This window comes from Genypterus blacodes, unplaced genomic scaffold, assembly GCF_046128005.1.
Source record: "Genypterus blacodes isolate CSIRO-AG114 ecotype Tasmania unplaced genomic scaffold, CSIRO-AGI_Gbla_v1 ptg000165l_1, whole genome shotgun sequence".
In the NCBI taxonomy this organism is placed as follows: Eukaryota; Metazoa; Chordata; class Actinopteri; order Ophidiiformes; family Ophidiidae; genus Genypterus; species Genypterus blacodes.
In genome coordinates, this window is record NW_027466966.1 from 63,776 (window position 1) to 81,361 (window position 17,586).

The 17,586-nt window shown below is 45.3% G+C and overlaps 3 protein-coding genes across 3 annotated transcripts in view; 1 reads left to right on the top strand and 2 right to left on the bottom strand.

The window, feature by feature from the left end:
* Positions 1-2,853, top strand: part of fbn1 (fibrillin 1) — a 51,229-nt gene extending 48,376 nt beyond the window's left edge. The window contains exons 63-65 of the mRNA XM_076167609.1: positions 71-302; positions 390-561; positions 1,199-2,853. Coding sequence (XP_076023724.1) covers positions 71-302; positions 390-561; positions 1,199-1,585 — 791 coding nt within the window. The 3' untranslated portion in view covers positions 1,586-2,853. The remainder of the gene's footprint in view (positions 1-70; positions 303-389; positions 562-1,198) is intronic.
* Positions 2,854-3,123: 270 nt separating this feature from the next.
* On the bottom strand, positions 3,124-4,793 carry dut (deoxyuridine triphosphatase). The gene is made up of 7 exons (XM_076167619.1): positions 4,639-4,793; positions 4,014-4,158; positions 3,840-3,931; positions 3,708-3,752; positions 3,540-3,614; positions 3,384-3,454; positions 3,124-3,228 (listed from the first exon to the last, which is right to left on the bottom strand). Exons 1-7 carry the CDS (start codon positions 4,760-4,762, stop codon positions 3,172-3,174), a joined length of 609 nt encoding a protein of 202 aa, XP_076023734.1. The 5' UTR covers positions 4,763-4,793; the 3' UTR covers positions 3,124-3,171.
* A 1,745-nt stretch (positions 4,794-6,538) lies between these two features.
* On the bottom strand, positions 6,539-17,146 carry slc12a1 (solute carrier family 12 member 1). The gene is made up of 26 exons (XM_076167618.1): positions 16,880-17,146; positions 15,517-15,657; positions 14,845-14,920; positions 14,218-14,313; positions 13,717-13,859; positions 13,507-13,617; positions 13,277-13,388; positions 13,065-13,192; positions 12,879-12,963; positions 12,622-12,779; positions 12,428-12,535; positions 12,213-12,336; positions 11,971-12,072; positions 11,529-11,684; positions 11,330-11,429; positions 11,126-11,237; positions 10,814-10,954; positions 10,203-10,309; positions 9,998-10,080; positions 9,373-9,489; positions 8,602-8,730; positions 8,231-8,342; positions 7,928-8,014; positions 7,638-7,773; positions 7,454-7,521; positions 6,539-7,346 (listed from the first exon to the last, which is right to left on the bottom strand). Exons 1-26 carry the CDS (start codon positions 17,144-17,146, stop codon positions 7,211-7,213), a joined length of 3,135 nt encoding a protein of 1,044 aa, XP_076023733.1. The 3' UTR covers positions 6,539-7,210.
* Between the last annotated feature and the right edge of the window lie 440 nt (positions 17,147-17,586).

The window sequence follows — 17,586 nt, forward strand, 5'->3', positions numbered from 1 at the left end:
ATCGCTTGTGTCCTCCCAATGAAACGACCTCGTGTTTGTTCACATCCTGTCACCCTCTCTGTGACCCCAGATGAGAACGAGTGTCAGAACAGTCAGATCTGCGGGGGAGCGTCGTGCCACAACACCCTGGGGAGCTTCCGCTGCCTCTGCCCCACCGGCTTCAACTACGAGCAGAACCAGGGAGGCTGCTCCGACATCAACGAGTGCTCCATCAGCCAGAACCCCTGCAAGTTTGGTTGCGCCAACACAGACGGGGGTTACACCTGCGGCTGCCCACCTGGGTTCTTCCGTGCAGGACAAGGGTACGTGTGTGAATCTGTGTGTGTGTGTGAGACAGCTGCCTTTATGACCTCTTCATGACCTGTGGCGATGCTTTGTTGTGGTTTCAGTCACTGTGTCACAGGTCTGGCCCTCGGTATGGGCGCCATGGACGATCAGACGGGGGAGACGGATGAGAACTCCCTGTCGCCTGAGGCTTGTTACGAGTGTAAGATCAACGGCTACCCTAAGAAGGGACGCAAGCGCCGCAGCACCAACTCAACACAGGACGGAGACGTGCAGGTAATCTGTCTGGAGATCACATTTGACTTAAATCTTCATCGATTCTTTGATGTTCTCCTCGCTGAAGTTCTATTGTGAGGGTCCATGAAGACAAATTCAGCTTTTCCTCTGAGAAATCCGGTTTTCTGCATGGGGTTGAGATGACAGATGGCTCTAAAGGAGTTGTAGCACATTTAGAAAGCTCTGCCTTTGGAGCTGGAAACTATCTAACGCTGTAACTATGGAACTTTGTTATTGTTGTTGGTTTGGATTATGATTATGATTCCGATCGGAGAGTGTAATGCCTGGATACGCTTTACTCCTCACCTAAAGTTGGGAAGACCTCAGACACAGAATGACCAACATTTCTAAATTGCCAGATTTCTGTCAGATCGCTTGGCAACCAGATGGTTGTACATTTGGGCCGTTAATCAAACCTCATTCATCAAACAACCATCAGGCTGAAATCAGACTCAGTCTCTCAAAATGATCAGGTACGACCCAAACTGGATTAAAATTGAGAGGCAGAGAATGAAAAGGCCTCCTGCTCCAGGAACCAGGGCCTTGTCCACGTTTCCTCTCAAGCTGTTTGGTGCTGCTATTGCACTCAGGGCAGGCGAGTGTTGTGGTTTGGTTTGACTGCGTTCTCTTCCTGCAGCTGGCTGAGGAGGAGGAGACGGTGAGCCTGGCCAGCGTCGACATCGAGGACACCTTGATGTTACACCTGAACATCAGCGACCTGAGCAGCCGCGACCACATCCTGGAGTTCACCCCGGCCTTATCCACCCTCACCGACCACGTGCGCTACAGCATCGACTACGGGAATGACGACGGATACTTCAAGATCAACCAGAGAGAAGGTGTGAGCTACCTGCGCCTGGGCAAGAAGAACCTCCCCCCGGGGGCCTACTTCCTGCAGATCAGCAGCGTTCCCCTCTACAGGAAGAAGGAGCTAGCTGAGCTGGAGGACCGGCATGATAAAGACTACCTCACAGGACAGCTGGGAGACATACTGAAGATGAGGGTGCAGCTCATCCTCCATTAACCAACACAAGACTGAGACGGGGAGATGTTGCCAGCAGCTGCTAATCCAGGGTCAGGCTCCAATTCCCCAAAAAAGGCCAAAACATCTCTGACTCTGGATCAGTGGGCAAAGGGCAACTTCCACTTGCTCCTAAAGAAAGAAGGGCTCGCCACCAAAGAGACAAGGGGGGAAACGGGGGACTGCATCATTCGATTCCCAAAGACGATTCTGCATATCATAGATACAATTGTTTGAGTGGAACACCAGCTGATTTGACAGTCAAATGCAGAATACACTGCCCTCCAGCTGTGTGTACGGCACTCTGGAGCCTGTGTGAATAAGGCTTTCTGAAGTGCATAGGTTTCATTTTGTATAATGATATGTGGAATCAGGCACCACTTTGAGGAGCACGAGGACTGCAGGAGGCTCTGTGGGGCCGACGTGTCGGCGCTCGGCTTTAGGTGGAAGACAGCAGCGAGTCTCAATAGTCTGAGCTGACTTCATTTCCTCCCCTCGGGTAAAAACGACTGAACAAACCTGGATACATGAAAGCCTAGAATATCTCCTGATCCAGATATTAATTTAATGGTATTAAAAAGAGACTAGGAGGGGAAAGGAACCCACTCTGGACTGTTGAGACGTAGCCATGTTTGAGCTTGAATGACTTCTACTGCATATTTAAACCATGCTTTCCCCATCTTTCCTACTGACAAGAATAATTCATATTTACTGGTGCTAGCAACACAACAACAACATAGACATCTGAATGCACTGTACTGCTATACAACACTCAGTAGTCAACCAAAACGCAATCCCATCAGCCGTTCGGAAAGGTTTTGTCTTTGCAACATAACAGCTCGCTTTACCGCCTGTCTGCTCTCCTCTATACTACATGTAAATTAAGTGTGTTTATACTGTAATAATCAAAGCCACTTTTAATCTATGAAGCATTCATAAACTAGAGGAAGCCCCTGGAATAGAGGGGTTTGTAATGGTGCTTATAATGACCAACTACTTCCTTTGTAAACTGTGTATACATACACACACACACACACACCTGCACACACACACACACACACACGCACACACCCATGCACACACACATTGTGATGATGCCAAACCTGGGCCTTCATGATTATGCACTGAGGTCTTCGTGGCCACACATTCTCTCACAAGTTCAATCAGTGCTGCATTGCCACGGACCAGCCTGGCCTCCAGTCTGTGTTCTCTGTTCACATCAGTGAGGGTTTAGTTGTAAATTCACAATAAAAACATTCAGTATTTTGGTGTACATGTACTCACTGCTATGCTTTCCTCTTTATCTTAACATATGGATCCTGTTAGGGGTCAGACTTTAAGATGAAACTACTTTAAATCCTTCATGATGTCTGAATGTCAGTTGTGAAACTAAGAATCTGTAATGGAGCCGAGCTGAGTTCAGGCTCCAGACCTCCAGCCCTGCACTGCCCCCTTGTGGAGGATTGTGGAGAACCTGACCAGGCTGTGATGAAGCTTTCAGGAGCAACGGGTGGAAGAGAACAGAGGAGTCAGCAGCTTATCAAAAACAAACCTTTATTTTAAATGGATTAAGTTACATTATATCACATTCAGTTGCACCCAGTCGATCCAAAACCTCCAGCGCCGCGCTCGGTCTCATCCAGAGTCTGGAGGGAAAGAGAAGAGAAACAACGACATAACTCACAAGGTATACAGACAGAATACACTGAGTGAATACTTTTAGATAAACAATGACCACTCAAACATTTCAGCTTAGTGGATTAATGTAGGTGTGTGTGTGTGTGAAACGCAGGTTGTTTACCTTTTGCTCCAACAGCTCTGGGTAACAGATCCTCTCACACACCAGCTGAGCCACCCTGTCCCCCTTTTTCACTAGCAGACGAAGAGGAACATTTAGTGACATCATCTTCCTCATACTACAACAGGTGATTCATTCTTCCTTTATGCTTCTCCTCACCTTCAAATGGCTCCTTGTTGAAGTTAAAGAGCACAACTCCCACATTTCCTCTGTAGTCCTCATCTACAACACCAGCTGAGGAAAACACATAGAAGCTCACAATAAGAATAATAAAGAGTAATAAGAGTAAATGTGGATCTAAACAAAACAAAACAAAACCCAACTCACCACCAACGTCGATGAAGTGTTTGACTGCCAGTCCAGATCTGGGAGCTGAAAGAGACGAGGACAGATAAGAGTGAAGACCTGAGTGCAGAATGAGACACCAGGTGAGAGCTGCACACACACTCACACACTCACCCACTCTGCCATAGCAGCCTGAGGGGACCGCGATCTGGATGTCTGTCTTCACCACGGCCTTGTCCATGGGCCCGATGGCGTAATCATAGGCACTGTTTCAACCGACAACATTAGTTTTCTGCACAGCTGAGATCAGACATGAACACAACATGCTGGAGTCCGGTCCGGGCTCACCTGTACAGGTCATATCCCGCCGCTTTGGTCGAGCCTCTGCTGGGTGTCGTCGCGTGTTCTGACAGCTTCGCGAACCTGAGCACCGGTCTGTCCGCCACCGCCTGCGGCTCAAACTTCGGTCTCTTTGATGGAGAGACTTTAACATCTAGAACGGGCATATTGACGATAGGCTGAGTCAAGAGAACAATCGGAAACGCTGCTGGTCAACTGAAGCAGGAGGAGTGATGCTGGCTTTGGCGCTCTGTGGCTGTTTTGACTTCACTGAAATGAATCTCCCGCGCTGGAAGTTGCGCCAAATACGCCCCTCCCCTTCACCGCCGCCACCACTTTTAACTTGTGGTTACGCACGAACTCACTGAGAGCGGGACACTTGCGTCATCACGTTGTACGTCGCATAGAAAATGGCCAACTATCGCGAGACAAAAGAATGGTGCGCTGATGCTACGGCATTGTTATCGTTGATTAGGGATAAGGGTAAAGGAAGCGCGAGCAAGTTTATGATTTATAAAGGCATGTTCTAAAAGCTGAGGTTGTGTTGTGCGCGGCAGCAGAGATTAAACTACAAAATGCTTCGACGGAGCAGCGAAGCTAGCCAACAGCTGATCCGTGTTTATGTTCTGCTTGCCTGTTTGCCGTCTGAGCATCCGGAAGTGGTATTGTGTTTGGAAAAAGCGCACAGTAGCTTTAGGAGAAGACGCCCGCCGCGGGTGAAGCAGTAGATCCTTCAGCCTGTGCAGTGTTTGTGTCATTGTTATCAACTAACCGCGCCACATATAAATCCGTCCTGCGCACACAAAGAACTCGCAGCTGTGGTTCCTCCGCTGCGCTGTCCTTTTTTAATTAAATATATACATTTAATTTTAATTTATGCTGTGAAAAATCATGTTTGTCAAATATAAAATTAAATCCAGTTACGAACCTCTTTGAAAGTGAATGACTTGAATTGTGTTTGCCTTTGTCGTTTTATCCTAACACATTTTGAAGTGTAAGATCATCATGAAATCATCAAAACTACTGTCACTGTCACAAAAAAATGAATTAGATATGTTTTTTTGTATTTTTGCATCATTTGTTCAAATAATTAACGCTAATACTCTGAAGTGTTGCTGTATTTAGTCTTTATGGAGGATATTTAATACACTTGTTTACTTCTAAACCATTTAGTTGTTGATTTACTTGTGTTTCAGATCGTTAACTGTGTTATCCATGGGGTCTGTGTCATCTCCATTATGGAGGACTAAAAGTGCCAAAATTAAATAAATAAATACGCCATTAAATAATTAATTAAAAGTGTCAATAATTAATTAAATGTGTCATTAAATGTGAAATAATTGATTTAATAAAACAAGTCATACAATTAAAAAAAACCAAAAACATTTAATTATTTCAGTGCACATTTAATTATTTCATAGTTCGGTGTTACAGCGAACCATGAATTAATTTTATCCGTCAACCTCGCCCATCAAAGTCGGTGGGCGGGGCTAACGCGAATCTAGTCTAATCCACTGCTTTGGTCTGCCTTGAAACAAAAAGTAGAAGAAGTTTTTCTAAACATGGCGGCTGTGTTGATGGAGGATCTCCGTGAACTCTCTAGAGAGTTGGTGAGAGATAATTTAGACCTTGCACAGTATGTGGAAGCAGGACCTGCTGACCCCGAGCATGTAGCGTGTAAAGCATTTATTAAAGCTTTGCATCAATCCATTATCTGGAATCGATTTGCCTTGACTTGATGTGCAGGGTAACCAATCAAGTGCAAGAACCCGCCCTCTAACTTTGACGAGTAAATTTGACAGATAAAATTAATTCATGGTTCGCTGTAACACCGAACTATGAAATAATTAAATGTGCACTGAAATAATTTAATGTTTTTTTTAAATTGTACGACTTGTTTTATTTAAGCAATTGTTTCACATTTAATGACACATTTAATTAATTATTGACACATTTAATTAATTAATGACACTTTTAATTAATTATTTAATGGCGTATTTATTTATTTAATTGTGGCACTTTTAGTCCTCCATACCTCCATTAGCTAGGTATAGATAAATAAAGCTAGAAATATGCTGCTTATTCATCAGGTGTGTGTGTGTGTGTGTGTGTGCGCGCGCGCGCGCGTGTCAACACAACAAGGACTATTCCTCCAATCGCTGCCAAACTTGCCAGCAGTTTTGTTCAGTGGCCCCGTGTTTACATTCAGTGCTTCATGCTTTTCCCTCCATTTATATTTTATTTTATTAGTATTTGCATGACCGCATTGTCGTCGTGATTGAATGGAACCACAGCAGCGCCTCACAGTTGTCAATTACAATGGAAACAAAAGCATGAACACCTCAGCTCTTTATTAATTATTAATATCAGATAATCACAATTACATTTTTAAATAGGAAGACAAAAAAACTTAACATGAATGTTTCAGAAATATACAGAAGAATGGAATTCACAATCTCACTTTTCGTTACATTTTTTCCCAAAACATAAACTATATGAAGTGAAAGTAAAGTAACCTTTCAATAGCAGTAAAGTGTGGATTGAGTAAACAGTTTGATGTTAAAATATGCTTATCAAAGTCAGGCCAGTGTGAATCATTAGTGAAAGGGTTTTGTTGTTGTTGTTGGTCAGGTATCCACTGGTGAACTCATACATATATAAATTACTTTACACCAGCAGGCATTGTGGTCACAGCCCTTTAACCTCCTGTTCATCGGATTCTGGCAATGCTGGGAAAGATGAGTGATGTGATTTAGCACTGAGTGTCTTAAGTTCTATTCTTATAACGAGCATCTCTGAGTCCTGTACTTTGTTTAAACTCGTTGCAAAGAACAAATGTTGTGCTTTTACATCCACATTTGTTCTTTCTGACACTTTACTTTCATTCAATGTGGTGTTTGGAGGCTTTTCCCCTCACTGGCTGCATTCATACTGGTGCTGCTGTGCCTCCATGACATCACAGGACGAGTGACAATGACCACAAACCTTCCATCAGGCAGACAGGTGTTAGTAGTTAACCCATAACTGAAATATGAACTGAATTGGAGTATGAATATGCTTATGAAGGCTCGACTACAAACGCTGCATGGTGCTTCTTACAGTATTTTAAAGGTCTAGATGACGGAAACAACCATTATACATCTTTGCCATGCAGCCTTTCTAGCAGGGCCAGCCACTCTGTACTGCGCCGTGAAGTCTGAAGGGGTTCAAGAGTAGAAGGTCAGCACGCTCTTGTGGTTGCCTCTAATGAGGAGCGTAGGTGGAAGCTCCTTTGTCAAAACGTCCAACCAGGCCATGTAGAGGTGATCAGAGACGGAGTCCTTGCGAGCGATGGGCATGCTCCTGCAGGGTGGGAGGGGCTACAGAGTTAGTAATTTAGCCAAATCTGGTTGTTCATTGTGCAGAACATGAGGTCACCACAGGTATAAGAATGTATGAACTCTACTTACACAATGATCAGGTTGGCAGAGGCAGACTTTTCCTTAAGTAGCTCATTCAGTCGTATCTGCAGATTGGTCTGTAAAAAAGCAGAAACCTCTCCAAAATCAATACATCGCACATTTAGCTGTCAAATGCATCAACTCTGCACCAAACAAGCCTGTGTGTATGAAGCCTGGGTGTGGGTGGTCCTACCTTCTCTTCAAAGGCGTCCAGCTCCTCGTCGGTGATCTTCCAGGGATGCTTCTTCTGCTCGGCTTCAGCCTGAGCAGTGTCTTTAGATCTCTCATGCAGACGGAAAGGCTCAATCATGGCTTCAAACTTCTTCCAGCTGGAGAAAGCAGATAAAAACACGCGATATGGAACACTTTCTTTTTTATCATATACAGTTCTGACAGTGTGAGGTGATGAATCTTATATCAATAATAATTCTAGTGCGAACGTGCTGTTGTAAGTATTGGAACAGGACATTTGAACATAATCACCTGTCAGGATTTGGAGACACTTGGATGTCGTCTATAACTTGGATGTCCTTGCAGTTAATTCTGAATTTCTGCAGCAGCGACTCCATCCTGCAGGACAGAGACACACACTGATGCTCAGCTTTCATCTTAACATCCTACTAACTAGTTTCAACGAGCCGCATCCACAAGTTGAGTTTAAAACCTCATAACTGTTCATATCTGGACATTGCAGTTTACTGTGCCGCTTCATTTGCTTGCTCTTCTTTTCCTCAATTAAACCATAGTTCCTCATGAAACATTCATTTGTTTTTCCCCCCCACTTACTCTCGTTTGTCCAGCTCAGTGCGTCCAGGCTGCCCAGCAACAAAGATCCTTAATTTACAGTTTTTCCACTTCTTCCTGGTGGTGAGGATGTAGGGGAGCAGCAGCGTCAAACCTGAACGGGAACAACGGAAATAGGTGGGTTTGTAATTAAACACATAATCCTTCCACGGTCGTTGTTTTGGAGGATATCTCAAAATATGCTCCATAGATATTGATGAGACTTGAATGTTGATGGAGATCTTGGATTTTGGCCATGAGGTCATTTGTATTGTAATGGTGATAATGATTCAAGCTGATCTGATAATGTTCTCTGAGGACGAGTCTGCACCAGTATACACGACAGAAGTGTGCCCAGGGGGATCGGCACCTACCTCCATCATCAAACAACCACCACACATCAATGGTGCCTGTAGGCTGCTTCTTCTTGAACTGAGTACTGGCCTCCATCAGCTGCTCATTCATGTTGGCAACGTGCGGGGTCGGAGGGCTGCACACAGACACTGAGCAAGAGAGGAAAGGGGGAGAGAAAAGATGGAAGCCATGAGACTTGGTGGAGGGGAGGAACAGTAGGAGGGAGTCTAATTCACTGACAGAGGCGGGAGAGTTGAGTCGGACAGGAACGAGGGCAGGAACATTAAGAGCCGACGCCACAGGAGCAGGAAGAGCAGCTCGGAGGTCTAATCTCTCTATGAGCCGGATGCTGATTGCATACTAATGTCTGTCACAGTCTGGCCAAGATGCAGTTCAGTGGTGTGTGTGTGTGTGTGTGTGTGAGTGTGAGCGTTAGAGCCTGCAGTCTGGGCTAAAAAGCTGCTCTTCAAACTGAAATGAAAGAGGCCATGTTATTGGATTAAACTCTCACTGGGATCTTTAGTTGGAACGCTTGATTCAATTATACTTCACTGCAACTCTGGCAAATTCTCCCAAAAAGCGGCGTCTCCATGGTCTCATTTGTTAAATGTGTGTGTACTTTCCTCCTGTGACCCGTTGGAGTGGAGTTTCTGTTGTGCGTGCGTGTGTGAAAGATGTGATCTGCATGAGGAATTCACTCCCGTACTTCATCTGAATGGATCACATGACCTAGAGTAATATTTGGGAGAAGGTTTGATACATTTACAACAAAGACAGTTAACAGCTGATACCTCTGGTGGTGAGAATCTGCTGAGACGAGTGCCTGGTCTTCCTGAACATTCCCTTTCTTTTCCCTCCATTTGGCATCTCCAGCTCCTCTTGCTCCTTTGCAGCCTTGAACATCTCCTCTAGAAGGAGCAAAGGGAGGAGCAGATTAGGCCGAAATGGGATCAGACTTACAACCATCTGCTAGTAAAAAGCTGTGTAGCCGCTGTCTTATCTGATACCTGCCTGAACTAAGACACTTTGTTTGTGATCTACAGAACAAAGTGCTGGGCTTATCGGGCTGATTACAGTCAGCTGCTGTGAGCTGTGAGCTGTAGAGACCTATCAAAGTTTAACTTCCTTCTGTTTTCTCTCTTGGTGGCTGAAGACTACCTGAGTCAGATTCAGAAAAGGTCGACGTGTTAAAGCCACAAATCAAAACAACGCTGACAATATCACCTAAAGATCATCCCTCCACAAAGGCCGAACAAGCCTGGACAAAGATGTTCTAAAGACGATGATAATAATATGACGCAATCACTTGATCAAGTAAATCAAGCCAAATGTCTCCAAACAAACATGGAGCTGAAGAATGTTTATTAACCCTAAGTGTAGTAACCCTTAGTTCATGAAAGAGGTTTCCATGCCGACCTTCTGCCTCGACAATGTGCGTCACGTCGAGTCCCTCGTACATCCTCAGCACCAAAGTTCCATATTCAAAATCAAAGGCGTCACTGTTGATAAAGAAAGAGACATCATGACATCACAGAACATATACGGTTCACCTTGTGTGTCTGTGTGTGTGTGTGGTGTGTGTGTGTGTGTGTGTGTGTGTGTGTGTGTGTGTGTGACTTACTGCAGCACTCCCACGTAACTCTGCACCGTCTCTGCACCAACCGTCCTCCAGTCCCTCTTGAAGCCCACCATCAGTGTGTTCGGCGCCAGGCGGCCAAGACCGGAGGCCTGAAAGGAAAAGAACAGCAGTCAGAACATGAAACAGACCGAACACAGGACAGCCGTCAGTCGTCTCCATTGGTGTGAGAGGAACAACAGTCTCCAGAACCGTCCTTGACCAGGAAGCAGTTTTTTCAGCCAAACACTGTGACCGGATCAGTCAGTAGTTCTCCCTCCGTCTGCAGGGACTCATCCACTGTGGTGTTAATCAATTATAGCTTTTAATCTGCTCTGCTGTTTGAAGTAAGCAATCCTGACAATGAACAAAGGCCTTATCTCAGGAGAGCAATAGCTTGAGCCATAAGCCTGTTTGGTTGCTTCTCATTAACTCTCTCTCTTCTTGTCCGGATCCTTCAGCCTGAGTCATAACACAGCAATAGAAACAGCAGATCTCAGTCAATAAAAAGTCTCTGTCTGAATGTAGCATCTCCCTGTACTGAGAGGTTACACATTAATGAAAGGACGTTTGTTGGAGGTTTGTTGGTTCATTAACCAAATCCGGAGCGTACCAACCTGCAGCAGGTGCTCCGCTCCCTCCCTGAAGGTGTTACAGGCCACCGCAGCGTAAAAGGCCTTACGCTTGGTCCTCTTCAGCCACAGCTGACTGTTCTTCATGCCAGCCTTCATCTCTCGGAGGGCCTCTGATCTGGGGCCCTGGAGAGATCACAACATAAAGTGCGTCAGGCTCAGTAAGACTCAGCCAGCTGGCATCTCTCTGATGTCTGCTCAGATAACAGCTGCATGTCAGGACGGTTCAAGTCTGCTCTCTGTTCAATTTGTTAAAACAAATTAGGATCCTTTGATGAAATGACAGTATGACCTCACCACAAACACTTGACAGGTGAGACAGAGTCCGTAGTTTTTAGAGAAGGCGTGAGCCAGGTCGAGCAGAGCTGGTCTGGTTTTAGCTGTACCGGTCAGCACCAGGATCTGAGGCCTGAGGAAGGAATAGGATAGGAGTGTGTTCAAATACACACACACACATACATATGATCGCACCATGACCCACCCACAATGCAATGCTTTTACCTGAAGTTCTTGACATGATCCTCTGTCCCAGACAGAGACAGAGCGTTGCTGACTGCACTCACAAACGTCACCGCTTGTGTCGACGAACCCCAATTCACATCTAAAGAGAAGAAATGACAGCGGGTGAGAACGAGCCCACAGACGTGTGTGTGTGTGTGTGTGTGTGTGTGTGTGTGTGTTCCTGTGATGTGGAGCTCACCTGGCTTCTGGACCGTGACGTAGATATACAGGAGGATTTCGATGGCGTATGTGATGAGGGCAGCCCACCAGTTGATCACAAACATAACACCACAGCAGAGCAAAGCGCCCAGCAGAGAGAGCCACATGTTGTAGTATTTATAAGCTGGTCTCCAACCTGCAAACACCACAGTCAATGTAGTGTTACCTCCTCAAAACTCACTTTGCTTGTAACATGAATAAAAGAAATCCACGAGGGGTTAAGATCACATCACCTTCAGCTGATGCAACTTGTGTTCTACAAAATGTATTGAATGAGTTGTTTGTTATTCATGCTAGAGGACAGATTTGCCTGAAATGAAGCTGAATTCAATGACTGCAGCTCACTAGCAGAGTCTCTCAGTTTGAAGCTACTTATTCTGCCAGGTTTTCACATCTAAACACTTCTCTCTGTGGAGGCCCACCTGGAGACTTGGCATAGGACGCATGGAAGCAGGAGAAATTGATGAGAGCGTAGGAAGCCAGGAAGAAGTTGGAGATGATGGGAGCGATTATGTTCAGATCACCTACAGAGAGAAAAAGCAGAACCAGGTTGAATTAGAGTTTGAATTCTTTCTCCACACAGAGGAACATCTGGACAGCAGTTATGTGATGCGTTTTTAAGGTTATTTAAAACTGTGGGCAGAAGGACAACAGCTGAACTGACCAATGAGGATGAACGCCACAGAAATAATGAAGGTGAGGATGTAGCCACGGATTGGCTCGTCGTTCTTTCCATGACCTTTGGCAAAGAAGTGCAAAATCGTGTAGATGTTGTCTTTACACAGCGCCTAAGGAAGGACACAAGCACAGTTAGCAAGAGTTCATTCTTATGACTACATCCAAGAACGCCAATGCCAAGAAACGCATGGACTCGCTGACCTGAAACACTTTGGGAGCACTGACGAGAGACGCCAGCGCAGAGGAGAGGGTGGCGGAGAAAGTCCCAGCAGTGATCAGGTAACCATACCCAGACACCGTCGTCATCACCTGAATCAGAGACGAGTGACAGTGTGAGAACGACGCTCCTCATGTGTGGGAGCTCAATGACCAAGTCACACTTGGAGGCTGCGTACCTGGAAGCTGTTCATAGAGCCGAAAATGCATTTTTCTACATTGCAGACGGAAAAGTCATAGCCCAGCTCACAGGCAGCTACTGCGGTACCGTTGCAGGGGAATGGCTGGGCAATGGCGGAGGAATTTAACCCAGTGGCATCGCGGACAACAGAGGCAGCTGACCAATCACAGAACAGAACAAACTCATTAAAAGTGTAACAAACAAACACAATGTGTAAAGGTAAAGTTTAGGATTGGACTTGAATGTTGTACTTACAGACACAGAGTGCCACGCCCAGATAGGTGACACCAGTGATAAAGATGGCCAGCAGGGTTCCCTTGGGTATCGCTGCTTGGGCATCCTGTCATATTCAACCAGCAGATGTCAGATGTTGTTTCATGGACACATTACTCAAATTGAGGAAATGCATGAATGAGCTTTGTCAGCATTGAAGAGAGTTACCCTCAAGTCACCGGAGATGTTGGCACCAGCCAGGATGCCGGTGGCAGCGGGGAAGAAGACGGCGAAGACGCTGAAAAATGTCTCGCCCCCCTCAAAGTTTGGCGGGAAGTTTTCTAAAAATATATTAGCTACACAAACAACAGAGAGATGAGAGAGTGATTGTGTCCAAAGCTGAGTTTAGTTGAAGGATTTGGCCTGGATTGTTCCCTTACACTGGTAATTGAAGAAGCCTTTACTCTTCTTTTCATCTGTTGCAGGAATGAAAGTTCCCACAAACACATTGACTATGGCTGCAATCAGGATGACGAGTAGAACAATCTGTGCCTGTGGGCGAGAAGAGGACACGGGTCAGAGTTACAGTCAGTCACGATGATGATACTGTTTGTATTTGTGTAGCAGGTGTCAAGTGCTTCACACGCTATGATACATAACAGTAAATCACCTTGGCCTCCCATTCCATTCCAGCCAATGAGATGCCCAACAGCAGCACCACCGTCAGGCAGCCAACGATCCGGATGTCGTTCTTCTCGTCCGTCATGAGGGCGTCATTCTCCTGAGGGACACATCAGATGGAGAGAAAGGTCACAGGTGTGAAAATGGGACAAACGTTTCCTTCCCTCTAACATCACCTGACCAAAAGCACTTCACACACTTTCAGTAAGTCCACAACCACCGTCTCAGCAAAGCCCACCACATACATGGCTACAGCCACGGCGTTGGCAAAAGCAAAGATCAGACCGATCGACCCGCCAAACTCTGGGCCCAAACTCCGAGATATCATGTAGTACGCTCCCCCTGATGAGAGACAATGACACACACACAAACACACACGCACACACATTAGTGGATGATTAATCACTCTATCACATTTATTGATTTCACGTCAGTTAAATTATGAAGTTGTGGATGTTGACGTTCAGGAGCAGTTTTGAACTTTGTGTCTATCTTTATCTACACCAACGGCTGCTGACTCTGATCTCAAGATGATGATGAAGATGATGAAGATGTCATGTCAGGGTGAATGTGTGCTCAAAGTGGATACATTTCTTTTTTTACAGATTATTATTATTGTTTAAACTCTTACAGTCAGCTTCAGTAGCTGATACAGTGGGATAAAGGTGGTTTTGTAACATTGAGCATCATGCTGTCTTACCTCCTCTGACCACTCCGTTGGTGCAGATGGCCGACATGGACAGAGCAGTGACCGTGGTCACAACGCAGCTCAGAGCAATCACCACAGTTCCCAGACCTGAAATCATATAAGTTAGGTATTAAACACGCTTACTTCCCCTCTCTCTCCCTCTCTCTCTCTCTCTCCCCACTGTCACCACAGCACAGGCTGAGTAGGGTGGAGTGGTAAGGTCTCCCACGGGTGCCATTCACAGGACTAATTGTGCAACGTTGCTGGAGGCTATGAGTTACTGCGGGCGGCTCTACCCGCTCCACTCGCTGCCTGAGCTTCTCCCAACCGTTTAGTTATGCTCTCTGAACAAAGGCCAGAGCCGATCAATAGGCTCTTAAGCAGTAAACACACTTGTGAAACCCTTCAATCACACCAGTGCGCTCAGAGTCTCGGCTCTCGGGCCAGATCGTCACACAGCAGGGTTAGTTCAGTTAAACCTGGCCGCTGTAATCGTGTGATCATCAGAGCAGCACCTTTGATGTGTCCTTCACAGAGCAGACATGTAGGATCTGTCCTCCATTACAACACTATCAACCTGGAGAAGAAACTCATGTAAACTGCTCTTGCCGGGGAATGGGACGTGGGTGTCTCACTCACCCCAGCCAGCCTGTCCAAACACCCAGGACAGACGGATGAACAGCATGACCCCCCAGATGTTCAGCATGCATCTCACCTGTGGAAGACAACAGAAAGAAAGAAAGTTGCATCACCGTGTCAAACCAGGGACAGAAACAAGTTCATGGAATATAAACGCATCATGATTATCAAAGAGTACATTTGACCTCAATTTGATTGGATTTCTTTCAACTGTAGCAAAGACAGAATCTCTCCAAACGGTTTTAAAAGGTTTCTCTCAATTTTCTAAAAAATGCAACTCAACAAATGGGAAGTTATTCTTTTATAAAGTGTCTCTATCCTTCTTTATCTCATCTTTTATCTTGCTCCTTGATATTATCATCTATTTTATAATCTAGACTGATTTCTTATTGTGATTGTTACACGTGTTGTTTTTTAGCTCTTTTATTTTTATTTCTACGATGAATTGAATGGCCTCTGTGTGTGATAATGATCCTGTTAACAATATGGGTTTGCAGTAATTACAATAAATCAAAGCCAATAATATGTCCACTTTATTCAGACCTTTTGTAATCAGCTATATTTCTTGTGACTGGAATACTTCGGTGCTTGAGCTGGCCTCCGCAGCCTCACAGTCAGAGACACTTTGCATCTATAAAGCTCAGGGACTCTGTCATGACCTGACCCACTCACCAGGACGCCCCTGATCCAGCCAAACTTTACTGCTCCTTTGTCTTTGTTGATGGGTTCGGCAGACTCCAGATCTTCAGAGGGGGTCCCCACACTCCCCTCTTCGTCATCCTCAACAGTGTCTGGCACAGAGATTCCTTCATTCTGGGGAAGAGGTAGAGGGGAACAACAAGGAAACAAACAAAAGTGTGCATGTAAGTGAGTTTTGTTTGAAAGGTGACTTGGTTTCATCCCCGTGAGCAAAATCTAAGAACATTGTGAAGTTGTTTATCTGGTTTGGAGCTGCACTGCGCTCCTGCATGTGGAGTCTGTCTCTGTTGTTACCTAATGCACTGGGGATCCTTAGTGAAGAAGAGGAGTGTTGTGTGATTCGTTTTGGCTCAAGAATGATGAAGCGTTTGGCTGTTTGCAAAGATGTTACAATTCTGTGAGTCTGTGCTCGAAGAATAAAAGAAAACACGACGGGGAGACTCATTTCTGCTTTTTAACAAAGATGAAGGCGGACACTTCTGCTCTAACATCTGATGTACTTGTATTTCCTTTTGCTTTGCTTAAAGATAGAACAGTTAGTGACAAACAAATTGGAGTTCCAGGTAAATCAAGACCCTCCAGTCAGAGTGCAGCACAGTCTGTGGTTAGAACTGATTAGTCCAGTCAGTCTTTCAAATACTAGAACATGTAAGGAGTCAGACCGTAGACGTAGATGTTTTCAGTTATTTAAGCCACAGTGGCCAGTTTGTAGCACTTCTATCTATCAGCTGTATTTTAGTTTGCCAAACATCCCCTTGACCAACCTGGCTGAACGTTTTAACAGCTCAGGTCCAAGCAGTGTGAAGCAAACCTGATCCATTTCTTCTTTGTCATGGTTTGTTTCTATAAACAGTTTTAAAATGTGGAACCATATTTTTCAAAGCATTGATTAAAACACATTTGAGAAAGTCTGCTTTGCTTCGTTCTATAAAGTGCAAATGGCCGCTAACCCCACTCTTTTGCAACACAGGGTTGTATAAAGGTCTAATAAAAAGCACTAAAACTCCAAAGTGTGTCAAGTGTCTTGAGCAATAACTGTCAGCGACCTTCTCAGGCTTACAAGTTGTTATTGTGAGTGATGTAAGAATGAGTCAATGACTGCAAAACATCTACTTTTCATTCCCCTCTAACTCTGTCTCTAACCCAGTGAATCGGCTGAGTAGCTCAGGACCGTTTAAGACAAAGTACAGAACCAATGAGCTCCTGCGGCGTTCTGAGACCCAGAGGACAAAGAGATAGAAGCTATAGAACTTTCTGCATCATGTGGTCGGGATGCAGATGTGAAAAAAGAAATATCAACAACAGTCATAAGGGACATAAAGACATGGAGACTCACCTTCTGAAACCTATCATGGAGTTCCTGCAGAGATGGTCGCACTGCCCGGTGGCCGCTCACACTGCCTGCGTTGCGATAGAAGTCGATGTTGGGAACTCTGTCCAAAGTGTCGTGACCAAAGGCGCTGACCACTGAGGGTCGGACCGCACGGTTGTCCCCATTAGACACGCCGTTAGAGAACGGGGTCTCGTGCATAGGGGCGTCGTCCCCTGATGGGTCAAAAGCCGGGTTAACATTCTCCCCTCCGTTAGACTTGAACCTCTCCATTTGGAACACAGAAGCAGCTTCTCAGATTCCGTCAAGGATGAAGCTGCAGTGTAAATGTTTATTCTTCAGGCATCCAAAAAGATTCTAAATGCTGTAGTAGATCACTGCAAAGACTGGTGTCCTTCTTGACATAAAGAGGTTAAGGTGTCCTTATTAAGATATGTTTGTAGTTGGGATCTCCTCTGCTACTCTGCGTGTGCTGTGTGGAGTCTTGGTTCATCTACCTTCATATTTATATCCGTACATGCCAGGGTCATACACCAGCTGCCTACCATTGGCTAACGCTCAGGATCAACCCTCAGAAAGCGGACCAAGGGGTGCCAGAAATGTCCTTGCTCCATCCCCGGGGACACAAAGGCATTGCTTAACGATTAACCAAGTCATAAACGCCAAAAGAGAGATAAAGGTGCTCATTGCCTGAGCTCAGGAGAATTGATTAC

Coding starts and splice junctions, on each gene's coding strand:
- dut (XM_076167619.1), bottom strand. CDS start 4,762: ATGACACAAACACTGCACAGGCTGAAGGATCTACTGCTTCACCCGCGG. Junction 4,159..4,638: donor GATGCTCAGACGGCAAACAG/GCAAGCAGAACA, acceptor TGCCCGTTCTAG/ATGTTAAAGTCTCTCCATCA. Junction 3,455..3,539: donor CAACAAGGAGCCATTTGAAG/GTGAGGAGAAGC, acceptor TTCGTCTGCTAG/TGAAAAAGGGGGACAGGGTG.
- slc12a1 (XM_076167618.1), bottom strand. CDS start 17,146: ATGGAGAGGTTCAAGTCTAACGGAGGGGAGAATGTTAACCCGGCTTTT. Junction 15,658..16,879: donor TCCATGATAGGTTTCAGAAG/GTGAGTCTCCAT, acceptor CCTCTTCCCCAG/AATGAAGGAATCTCTGTGCC. Junction 14,314..14,844: donor GTTTGGACAGGCTGGCTGGG/GTGAGTGAGACA, acceptor ATATGATTTCAG/GTCTGGGAACTGTGGTGATT.